General features: G+C 39.8%; 1 protein-coding gene across 2 annotated transcripts in view; it reads left to right on the top strand.

Moving 5' to 3' along the window:
- LARS2 (leucyl-tRNA synthetase 2, mitochondrial) overlaps positions 1–12,874 on the top strand; it is a 134,391-nt gene that overhangs the window by 86,805 nt on the left and 34,712 nt on the right. For both annotated transcript variants that reach the window (XM_074195867.1, XM_074195866.1), the window contains 3 exons: positions 8,016–8,116; positions 9,449–9,631; positions 9,969–10,138. In XM_074195867.1, coding sequence (XP_074051968.1) covers positions 8,016–8,116; positions 9,449–9,631; positions 9,969–10,138 — 454 coding nt within the window. The remainder of the gene's footprint in view (positions 1–8,015; positions 8,117–9,448; positions 9,632–9,968; positions 10,139–12,874) is intronic.

The following is a 12,874-nucleotide window of genomic DNA, read 5'->3' as shown; positions in this document are numbered from 1 at the left end:
TTGCTGCCACCAGGTGGCTGTAATTGCCATGATTTTTCATTGGACCACTAGACTTAACTCAGAGACATGGTTAATCAGTAGGGAAGGCAGCATTTCTGTTGTATTAGAGCCATGACTGGAGGACTGGCCTTGGAATCAACAGGACCTGGTTCACCCTAACCATGTAACTGTGGCTAGAGCTCCAAAAGGCTGAAATGATGCCCTTCTGCGCTGCAGGGAGAGCAGTGCCCACACTGTGGGAGTTGCTTAGGTGGATAAAATCCTTTCTGGATCCAGAAATATTTTAAATAGAAAGATTGCTCTTTTCAAAGTTAGCTGAACTTGGAGTGGCTAGGTGGTGCAGTGGATAGAGCACCGGCCCTGGAGTCAGGAGTACCTGAGTTCAAATCTGGCCTTAGACACTTAATAATTACCTAGCTGGCCTTGGGCAAGCCACTTAAACCCCATTACCTTGCAAAAACCTAAAAAAAAAAATACAAAATTAGCTGAACTTTATATCTCTCTCTATTGTTTTTAAAATGCCTAAAACATAAACTTTTAAAGAAAACAACACCTAGGTATAAATTGGAACTTTTCTAACTTACTCCTTACCCCCTACAGGATTTCCTAGTGCCTTTTTTTTCCCTCTGTATTCCTTGAAAAAGAACAATATTTGAAACCTTCTTGCAAAGATGTAAGAAACCCTGTGGCCGTGCTTCACTTTCTGATTCTATGGTTTCACCTGGAGTTAAAGTTTTCAGCACTTCCTTCCAGCAATGGTCAGCCAGGGTTTTCCGTTTCAGTGTCTACCACAGGAAGGATTGCTATGGCCTAAGAAAGGCAGCACCCCTGCTTCCTGCTCCGAGCTCTAGTCCCTGTCATCTCTAAGAAAAACAAGGATAACTTTTTATTCCTGTTAAGGTCACTTTCATGTAATAGCTGCTGGCAAACACCTATTAATTGTAACCTGCCTTAAAAATAATCTAGCTCCCTCCGAGTTGGCATGGGATGGCATGATGACAGAAAACTATTATGAATCCAACCTTAATTGTGCGGTGGTCAATTTTAGAGTGAGGAGAGATCTTATGGTTCATTGATTACAACTCCCTTATTCTACAGGAGAGAAAACTGAAGTTCAGAGATATTGCCCAAGGTCACACAAATATCCAGGGTTCTTCCCACTCTATTATAGTCTCTTTCTAAAAACTTTCCCTGTGATAGAGCTGTGCAGGTAGCTGTTGCCCTAGTGCTTAAATCACCAGGCCCAGAGTCAGGAAGACCTGAATTCAAATGTGACCTTAAGATACTTTGTAATAGTGTGACCCTAGGCAAGTCACTTAATCCTATTTGCCTCAGTTTCCTCATCTGTAAAATGAACTGAAAAAGGAATGACAAACCATTCCACTATCTTTGCCAAGGAAACTCCAAATGGGGTTACCAAGAACTGGACATCCTGAAATGAATGAATGACAACTGATAGAACCCCAGAAACTATGTTCAAAAGGAGCTTGCATACTGTCCAACAAAAGCTTTCAAACACTTTTTAATAGCATAGTCTAAAAGTTTTTCCAGATGATAGATAGTGAAGTGACTGATCTTGGAGTCAGATGGCATATTTTAAAAACTCATACCTTCCTTTTACTACCAGTGTGCCTCAGTCAAACTGAGACCTGTTAAAGACTTCAATTTCAAAAGACCCAGGTCTTCCACTGCATTCAGGGCCATCTCCATTCATCCTGATCCTTATCTTTTCACTGGACCTATATGGCTCCCAAGAAATAAGTGAGACTGGTGACTTAGCACAGCCCCCCCCACCTTCATTTTAATCCAATTCACTTGCATGTCATGGCATCACTTTCTGATATTATGATCCTTTTCAAGAACAAAGAATATACAACAACAACAGTGACCTTGGGTGATGTTGACTCCTTAGATTTCAGTTTCTTCATTTGTAAAATAAGGGAATTTTATTTATATATATATATATATATATCATGTTCTTTTTCCCTCTAAATATGGGATCCTGTTAAATAGGAAGTATTCTCGATGAAAATTAGTATATGCACACTCCCATAGTTGTTTGGTTCTTTAATAGGCTGCTGGGTAGGGTGATTAACTGATTTCTGCAATGTATATCATTATACCTATATGGCTCTGGGCATTTTTGACAGAAACTTTTCTTCAAGGCAAACTTTATTTTTGTGTCTACTAAAGAGAAATTGTGAAATAGGTGTTCCACTTAGTCACCACCCTCATTCTAACAGGATATTCAGAAAACATATTCAAGGGAGACCTTAATGCTTGGACCAGAATTCAAATTAGGTACCCATCCAGATCTAGAAGAAAAATTTAAGACACAAGTCCTAGCAAAATTCGACATTTTATATTTTTCATTAAAGTTTCACAGTCTTTTATTTTTAACTTCAAATACCACATGTCAGTGACAGATGTTTTCTGTTCTGCCTGCCTAGCAATAATAGTAAATGGAAGTGGGCTTGGCTGGGAGCCGAAAAGTTTACATTTGCACTTGATCAGTAAACTCAGGGCCAAAACAGATTTTTCTAATTTTTGAACACTCATACTTTACTCTACCCCTTCACCCAAAATTACTGAACTGTGTGGCTTAGTCAGACTGCTCACTGTCAATCCTTGTTCCAAAGAAATAAAAAGCAATGGAATTATGGTGAACTTCTTCAGTATCCTTAGTTATCTTCTTTTAGTTTATGATACTGGTTATGTTCCTTTGAAAAAAAAACAACTCCAAAACAAATGTATATTGGCATGCCACACCAGAAAAGAAAGAAAAAAAAATCTGTTAGCAAAGAATTTTTAATTATGTGTTTTATGTTCAATGATCCTAGAATTAGCCAATGCAAACTTGTCTCCCAGTAAAAATAGCTGTCAAGAAATAGTGTAGCTATTCCCAAGATGACTACCTTGATAGGGAGGCTACCCTTTGAACAGTATGTCCTGCCCTTCCCTTTGGTCCTTAGTACGGAAGCATCAAGCAGCCTATCACAATACTTACTGAAGGTCAGTAAGAATGAAGGCCAGAGCCCAACCAGTCATAAGAGTCTTGAATTTTCATTTCTTTAGCAGACAAAAGAATAGCTGCAAAAATGGATCCTTATCACCTTTTGCACTTAATTTTCCAATTTGCAGAAAAAAATCCAGTAGCTTTAGAGATGAAATTTGCCAAATCAAAATGTACCGTATAAGGAGCGGCTAGGTGGCGCAGTGGATAGAGCACCCGTCCTGGAGTCAGGAGTACCTGAGTTCAAATCTGGCCTCAGGCACTTAATAATTACCTAGCTGTGTGGTCTTGGGCAAGCCACTTAACCCCATTGCCTTACCTAAAAAAAAAAAGAACCCTAAAAAAAGTACCATATAGGGGGATTTTCCTTTTTAAAGAAGGAAGTTGGTCTTCTGATACAGTTAATGGCCTGCTCATCATGAAAAGTTTTCCGCACTCTAATACCTCTGATCAGAACAGGGGGCTAACTGTCTGAATAGGGAAAAGGAAATTTTATGAAAATCTTTCAGAATCAGTGAAGTCTCTTATTTGCTATGCAATTGACTCACTGGCAAAAAAAAAAATAAGCAAAAAGAAGAAGAAAAGAGAACACCCATTTATTTACTCAGAAGTAGAGCAGAGTTTTCCAAACTAATTGGCAGTGGAACACTTTAAATATTGACAGAACTGATGGTTGGGGTAGGGCTATTGACCATGCTGCATTTTTCAAAACTAATAAGCCAGAGACCTTGAGGGACCAGTTATAAAAAATGGAAGAGACATCTGCCAGAAGCAACCCAAACAAGCATCTTTTGTTGGACTGCAAAGTGGGCATGTTCACATTAAAAAGGAACAGAAATAATCTCACCTTCAAAATGAAATAAGCTTAAGTCTCTTTGATCCCATCCAGTGAAGGGTTGGGCTAAATGGACTCCTGAGGCCCCTTCCATCTCTAAAAGCCTGAGATTCAAAGACTGGCTACTTCAAGTCGCACACATTGTTCCTTCTCTGCAATCTATATTGAAGGTTTATTTAAAAGAATAAAAGGCAGGTCCTTTTGAAGTTTTTTAGATGTGAGCACATCACGAACTTTATAAATGAGTAGGTCAGCTATTGATGTCCATGAGCAGCAATAACAGTGTTGTCATTTGCAATGACATGGTGTGAATTTTAATATCCTATTTTAAACATCTAGATTCAGATAATGTTCTCTGAATTACAAATATGTCAACCCAGCCATCATCCAGGTGCTTTCATGTGAACAATCTCAGGCATCATTCACAACTCCTTCCTCTCCCTTGTTTGCCCCCTCCAATCAATCTTGTTCTTTCTCCATAATATATCTGTTCTCCATCTCCTTATCTCTATTCACATCACTCTGTCTGGACTATTACAATAACCTCAAACCTTGTCTCCCTGCCTCCAATCTATCCTCCACACATTGATTTTCCCAAAGTACCGTTGTTATTGCCTATGTAAGAAGCTCCTCTGAGTCTAGGACAAAATTCAAACTCCTTGGTTTGGAGTTCTTTCTTCCCCTGCCCTGCACCTAAACTCTGTTTTATTTAATTTTTAAGATTAATTTTTTTCATTGTGAATTTAACAGCTATCAGTAAACATAATTTCAGTGTGCAAAGGAGCATAAAGACTTACATCAGAAACCTTGAACCTCTAGTTCAAGAACTCTACAGTAATTTGATGAGAGAAAATATGTTGTGTATATGTAAAATACATAAATGTGTGTATATTTTAAATACCTTTTTGTTTTGCCAGTCAACTGTTAGACACTGAGAAGATTATATGTGTGTTTGTGTGTGTGTGTGTTTGTGTGTATCTGAGAAGTTATAAAGCTTCTTTCCTTGTTTTTTGTCCTCTTCTTTACTTTTTTGTTTTCTGTGCATTTCAAAAACATGTTTTCTGATTATCACTTGGGTATGCATCTATCACTACCCACTAGCCACCTCTGATTAGAAGTCCTTCCTTGTAAACAAACAAATCAACACATCAGACACAACTGAGAACACAGATCTCCTTCTGCACCTCTCTGTCAGAAGTTGGGAGGTATGGTTTATCAGCTACCCCTTGAAATCTCTATTGTTGCTGCTTTGATCAGAATTCTGAAGTCTTTCAGAGTTGTTTTCCTTTAATTGTTGTCATCACATAAACTATTCTGCTTTGACTCATTCTTGGTTCATACAAGCCTTCGCATGTGTGTCTGAATCTGTCATATTTATCATTTCCTGTGGTGCAGAAATGTTCCATTACATTCACAGAGCAGCATTTTTTTAAATCATTCCCCAAGTGATGGGCATTATTTTGTTTCCAGTACTTTGCTTCTACAAAAAAATGGTGCTATCTCTGACACCCTCCCTCTGTCCTTGATTTCCTTCTCATGTAGGCCTGATGCAAATACCAATGGATCAAACTGAAATGCAGTGACTTTGGGGTTATAGTCTCAAATTATTTTCCAAAATGATTGAGCCAGTCCATATCTCTACCCACAACGCATTACTGTGCCTGTTTGCCCAAACAGCGGTTTGATGGGTATGAACTAGAACACTAGAGCTGTCATATTTTTCATTTCTCTTATCATCAATGACTTGGAACATCTTACAGTTCTTCATGGGTTGATTCCATATGTATCTTGTATCTGCTAATTTATGTATTTGTTCTGTCCCCCATCAGAATGAAAACCCATTGAAGGACCTAGATGGATTTTTGCTTTTTCTTTGTAACCCACAGTCTTTAGCTATCTTTGCAAGACATAGGTCCAGCCTAGGTCCCCAGGCCCATTGCTCATTGTTCTCCTCCACTCCCAATACATTCCAGCCAGAATGGCTCAGTTGCTGTTCTGCCCTTCATCCCAGAGTCTTTGCACCAGCCATTCATCGCCTGTCTCTGGCTGCACTCCCTCCTCACCTTCCCTTCTTAGCCTTCCTGGCTTCCATCAAATTAGAGATAATTTTCTGTGTACCTGCTCTTTCCCTGTGGTAAAATGTAAGCTTTTATTGGAGCAAGAGCTGTGGAGTTTTATCTTTATTTCATCAGTGGCTGGCAGATAAAAGGTGCTAATAAATGCTGTATGAATTGTTGAATAAATTGATTCATGACATTTATGTAGGGCTTTTATCCAAACCCAGCTCAAATCATTTTAAGGCTTTACTGATTCAGAAATCCAAATAAGAACAGCCCAACTTCTCTAATCTGAAATGCTGTATGGTCCCTCTGAAGACAGTTTTCATACTCTTAGCTAATGTGGTTTGCAATGATTCACTTTAACCTCTGGCATCAAAAACCATTGGCATCATGAGAGGCAGGAAGCAGGGCACCTCCCATTAGGGAAGACCTCTTTATTTCACATGGGTACCCTTTCTGTAATTTTTGCTAGGGCATGGGGGTGGCACAAGGAAGGGCACTAATAGAGGTATTCAGCCACAAATGAGTACCTTCCTCTATTTTAACCAGCTGGAGGGAGGGTGGTAGAACCTGGAAGATCTGGAAGCAAGCAGAAGGAATTATTCAAATGAATGATTTATTGGCATCAATATTCCATTCACTACTATGATTCCTTTCTCCCAACTCCACATTCCAATCAACTTACTTCCAAAAAAAAAGAAAAAAGATGAGGGAAATAAAGATGGCTTCCAGTAGAGCCAGGAAGATCACTTATTTGATAGGGGCCTGCATAAAAAATTGCTAAGAGATCAATTCTTTTTGTGCAAATGACCCTTCCCTTCCCCCCCCACTTTTCTACCCCCCCCCCAATATTCCAGTAAAAAGTTTCATCTTTAATGGCCTCTTTTCTCATCACTAGGATTAAAGGACCAGTGACAATTGGCAGGTCATTCAGGCCCACTGCTTGTTCCTAATCACTAAGGTCTAAATTAAGTGGCATTGTAAAGCAAAATGAGATGCCTATTAAATTGGTGATGAGATTTCCTTTGATTGCATTCTTGGAGTTGGTTTCCTGCAGGTTGGGCCTCTTTGAGGTTAATTACTTTAGCGTCTTTTAGTAAAAACCTTCCCAGTTAGTGGCCTTCCTCTAGAGAAGGAATTGTGTTCCTATGTTGCTCCTCCTGCAGCTGGTCTTTAAGATGCAAATATAATTCTGTCCCAGCCAAACCTGCTTTACTGTTTTTTCTTTAAAAGACATGAAATATGTACATATTCTCAATGAATGTCTCTTCTTTGTAAAACAACTTAAAGTAGTACACTCAGAAATATTTCAAAGCTAAATAGATTGGGTTTGCCATCCAAAGAATATTCTTAAGCTTAAATTACAGTTAAAGTAATTAGGGGATACCTGTTAACATTAGATATAATAGAAAAAGCATATACTTTATTATTTGATTTTTGTATGGATAGTGTTTGTAAAACTGGTCATAGAATAGCAGGCTTAAGCCCAAGGCCATGGCTTTGAACCTTTTTGGGGGCTCTCCAAAGTGTCTAGTCCATGACTGAATGCACAGAAATATATTTGGAAGGGACCCAAGGGACAATATTGGTTAAACCCCTTATTTTACAAATGGTGAAACTAAGGTCCAGATAGGAAGTAACTTGCCTGAAGTCACACAGGTTGTAAGAAGCAGAGGTAAGATCTGAAGCCAGGTTCCAAACCCTAAGCTCCACAGTACATGTTGCTTCTAGGAGATGGTTCTCAATAAATGCTGTCTTGGGGAAGCTAGGTGGCACAGTGGATGGAGCACCAGCCCTGGAGTCAGGAGGATCTGAGTTCAAATCCTGCCTCAGACACAATACAATAATTACTTAGCTATGTGACCCTGGGCAAGTCACTTAACCCCACTGCCTTGCAAAAAAAAAAAACCCAATAAATAAATAAACCAATAAATGCAAACTCCTTTGACCTGTGATTATTATAGGGATTTTCAGGGCAATCGTTCACCTGCAGGTATTATCAGTATGTACATGTCTTTATTTCATAAAGTTCACACCTGTTTTGTTGTTAGTTTTTACATGTTTGTTTCTAACACACCAGTTTCCTTTTCCTTTTATCTTTCCTCAGAGAGCCTTTTCACAAGCTGCTGGTTCAAGGCCTTATCAAAGGGCAGACATTCCGTCTTCCATCAGGCCAGTATCTGAGGAGAGAGGAAATTGATCTCACTGGTAAGAAATCAATGTGGGACATTTGGCACAGGTGCCCCCGAGAAGACCCGAGGCCAGCTCAGAGCAGATGGGGTGCAAGTCCTGGATGCGGGCCAGACCTAGGACCCAATGTGTTGGCCTTGCTTGCCCTCCCTCAGCCTCCCTGAAACCACATCTTCCTCTTTGCCACATGGGTTGTGGATTAAATCCCTATAGGCATTTTCAGTTTTGAAACTCCGACCAACATTTAGGAAGCCCCTGCAACATATCAGGGAAGTGCTGGGGATGATGGAGACAAGGACTCCAAGGGAATGATCTCTCTGTCATCAATAACACCAGGATTGGTTTAGCATGATCTTCTTGTTTCACTGAGTTGCGCCTGGCCAACACAAGTAGCATTGCCCAGAGGGCATCTCCATCAAACAACAACATTAGACAGCCCAAAGGTCACCTCATTTTGTACAGAGCTTGGCAGAATTGACCAGGGAGCCACCCCCACCTCCACCAGGAGGTCCAGGACCCCTCCCAGGTCTGCATGTTCCTTAAACCTCAGAAAATCTTAATCTAGCCCTTCTTTAAAGTGGTTATTAATAGGGCCTCAAAGATTCTGTAGCATAAACTTCCTGTGGGTCCCTGGGGCCCTGACCAAGCAGCTTTTTCCCCCCTCACTCCTTAGCAGCCCTTTTCTCTGCCTCAAGGAATTTTTATTGACAGCACTGGTGGAAGGACCAGGGTCTGTTTGAATTCTTGCTCTAAAACCAGAACAGAGAATCTTAGAAAACAAATACTAATATATTCCTTCTTACTCTTTTTCCTAGTCATTTTAATGAACATGAAAGTTTTTAAAAGGAACACAAAGGAAATTGAAGAGAGACTTTGATGCACTTTTATGTTGAAATTACTTGTTTTATTTGTGAAAAAACATTCCTCTCTCTGGGCACCTTATTCTCTGTCAAATGAAGGGATTAGACTGGATGATCTCAGAAGTCCCTCTCCACTCTCACATTCTCTTCTTCTTCATCTTGTCTTTGTCCCCAGCTCTCCCACATATGCATGGCTGTGTGGTCTTGGGTTTCTTCATTCATGAAATGAGCCATGGGATTATAGTTCATTTCAGATCTTAACCCTCTGCTACTCTGTAGCTCCGGAAGGAAAGAGATCATATGGGGGTTGGTTTTATTTGAAAAAATAAAAACCTTTTGCATAGTTTAACATGCTGAGATATGTATTATACAAATATTGAGGGTTGTTGAATTGATCACTTTTGGCCTGTCACATATCCAGTGATCACTTTTTTATATTGGTTTGATTAAGTTCATTATTCCAGGTAATACTATAATTTTTCTCTCCTAGGCGAGGAACCTGTTCATGCTAAAACCAAAGAAAAATTAGAAGTGACATGGGAAAAAATGAGTAAATCCAAGTACAATGGAATAGATCCTGAGGATGTGGTGAAACAATATGGGATCGACACTGTGCGGTTATACGTTCTCTTTGCCGCCCCTCCAGAAAAAGATCTCTTATGGGATGTAAAAAGTACGTCATCTTGCTGCTCAGGCTTGTACTTGTTTGGGGAAGTCTGCTTCAGACCATTCATTCATTGTAAGCAAATGGAAAGACTAGTAGCCCAGGTTGCTCTAATTACCTAAGTTTTAAGTGAGCTTCTTGGCCTTTGATCCTCATGTCTCTGCTCTATAAAATAGGAACCATTAGTCTTCTGCAAGCCTATGTCCCAGGATGGGGAGGAACACATCTGATAGCCAACAGGCAAAACCTTGCCCAAAGAGAAGGCAGCTTCACTCTTACTTGTGCCTCTTTCTGCTCATTTTTTTTTCAACTAATATCTATTGTTGTTTCCTGATTCTGTCTTTAGCTGATGCTCTCCCAGGGGTGCTGAGATGGCAGCAACGTCTCTGGGCTGTAACAACCAAATTCATCGAGGCCAGGGCTTCTGGCCAGGTGCCCAGCCCTCACCTACTGAGTCCCAAGGAGCAAGCGGAAGCCAAGAAACTTGGGGAATACAAGAATTCTATCATCGCTCAGGTTAGAAAACTGTCAGGACCCCTGATGGGCCCAGAGCACAGTGTTATTGATGTTTAGCATTTGTTTGATGTTTGTGGTCTTTCTGCCCAGACCTTGGGTCCTTTTTTGTGACCTTGACTTCAGAGTAATCTTGATTCTAACTTCTGCAACTACCTGCAGTTCCTTCTTATTTTGATAGCCTCCTTGTCACTAGCTTTTATATAGCACCTTCTTAAATTTTTCCCCTTCTCTTCCCCAACACAGTCAGTCCCCACAATGCACATATCATCAGAAGAGTACGTCCCATGGAGAAAATAACATTAAGTTACCTTTGAGGAGTGAGACACTCCAGAAGGTCTTAGAACATTTGTTTCTCCTTAATTGTGAAGTTAGACAAATGCAGCTTCTCTGTTAGAACAAATGTGCAGTCAACCCAAACAATAGACTTTTGCCATGTACACATTCTGATTATGTTGATATGATTATGCCTTCAGGAAGGCATCATGGTGTCGTGACTGAAACAAATACAGTCAAGTCCTACTTCTGTTGTCCCAACTTGGAGTCAAGGAGACCCAATGTTTTCAAGGACTGCCAAGTCTATGGATCCCAATGAGCTTGGGTAGATCTTCCCAACCCAGGAAGGTTTCACGTAGCCACCCAGCAAGAAACTATGTGTTATTGACCCCAGAACCAACCGAGCTCAACTCAGAGGTTTAATGGTTGGTTCTTGCCCTTTGTTATCTAAGACCAAAATGGCATCGGTGTGTTTGAGCCAAATGACAGCGTGTCTGATAGTGGATGATCAGACCAATATGAACTCAGAAAGCTCTACCATAAGTCAGGCACAAATAGTCCAGTAGAACACCCATATTTCATGTTTCCTTTGAGCTGTTTCTATTCTGCCTTCCTCATATTGCTCAGCCCCCTCACTGATGAGGGCATGCCATGCTGGGCGGTCCTGTTCCAGGGTCTCCCATGCTGCACTCAATTCCAAAGTCTTTGAGAGTGTTTTCAGGGTGTCTCGGTGTAGCTTCTTCTGAAGTAAACTTCTTCTGACCCCCTTGAGAATCCTGTGTGAGTTCTCCATAGAACAGTGTTTTGGCAAGTATTCATCTGGCATTCTAACATTGTGTCCTATGCATTGTAGTTTCACTCTCTGTAGTAATGTTGGAATGCTAGGCAGTTTAGCTCAAGAAAGGACCTCAGTGTCTGGGATCTTCTCCTTCCAGGTGAGCTTCAGAATCATCCTAAGACTTAAAAGGTTTATCACCAGACTAGCAGCTGAGTGTTAGGTTATGCAGGCATAGCAACTCATGAGATAGCCTGTTCAAATATAGAAGGACTGCTCTCTTCCTTGAGAGTGAGAAGACTGACCCCCAATGAAACCAAAAGTCCTTGATTTACTGAAATAAGGTGAAATTCTAAGATATTACATCATCACAGAATTCCATCTTCAAACCATCTGGAGAACCTCCAACAGACGCCTGAAGCAACTCAAGAGTCTGACTTAGGTGACTTCTGAGATCCCTTCCCTCTCTAAATCAATGGTCAGTCCTGGGCCACTCATACTGGAAGGGTCCTTAGTGACCATCTCCTCCAAACCCCTCATACTTCAGAGAAAGATACAGAGATTCCAAGAATCCGAGTCTCCTGACCTCAGATCTCTTTCCACTGGGCCATGATTCTTGTGAGTCCTGTGACAGAACTAATTTTTGCAGATAAGTAACTTCAAAGTCCATCTATTGCATTTTGACTATAGAGATGATAATACAATTTTCTACATTAAAAGAAATATAAGGGTAGATTCAGTAAAAGAAGCTTCTAACCATCTTAACCAGATTTGTTGTTTTGCTTTGTTTTTTGCAGTATTATGATATTCAGCTGCTTTTGAGAACAAAAAAGAAAAAATGTCTCAAATCCTTGGAAGACAGAACTTGCAAATTTTATAGATGTTTCCTTGTTGGGCATCTAACCCATACCCCAAATTCCTCTATCATCAGATTTAAGTGGAAGAAGATGAAAGTTGTTTTATAGATATGCCGATTCAAACTTTTAAGTTTAACCATTTTTTCATATCCTTAGGTTAAAATACATGATTATATCAACATGAAAATATTTCTCCTCCCTAAACTAAAATGGCTCTGCTTTCAAGAGTGGCTCCTTTTAAAATGATCTTTCTTTGAGTTTGTTTTTTTTTAATATTCAGTGAAAGGTTATAATAATTTACTGAATTGAATTTAGCAACCTGAGAGATCCTTGACCAATTATTTTATCATTTAATAGTTATTTTCTGGGGGCGGCTAGGTGGCACAGTAGATAGAGAACTGGCCCTGGAGTCAAGAGTACCTGAGTTCAAATGTGGCCTCAGACACTTAATGATTACCTAGCTGTGTGGCCTTGGACAAGCCACTTAACCCCATTGCCTTGCAAAAACCTAAAAAAAAAAAAAAGTTATTTTCTGTGCTCCAAAATTTTTGATTACTGAATACAGTGGATCATTATATTTTAGTGAATTTCACAGTCTTTAATTTTTTAAAAGGTATCTCATTTTAATTTCTCTGCTGAAAATAAAAGTAGAGAGGGAGAAAATTGCCTATATTTCATCAATTTTATTATTCCTCATTTTGATTCCATGTTTTCTAGGCAAAGAATAATCTTAGGCTTCTCAACAATCATTTGGATTGGATTAAGGGCATCTAACCAAGGGTTTCTATCAAGGGACATCCCACAGATCACAACATCTCTGTTGATAATTAT

Source organism: Macrotis lagotis, chromosome 7 (assembly GCF_037893015.1).
Source record: "Macrotis lagotis isolate mMagLag1 chromosome 7, bilby.v1.9.chrom.fasta, whole genome shotgun sequence".
NCBI lineage: Eukaryota > Metazoa > Chordata > Mammalia > Peramelemorphia > Peramelidae > Macrotis > Macrotis lagotis.
Note: the sequence above shows the minus strand (reverse complement) of the source record. Positions and strands in the feature narration are given on the sequence as shown.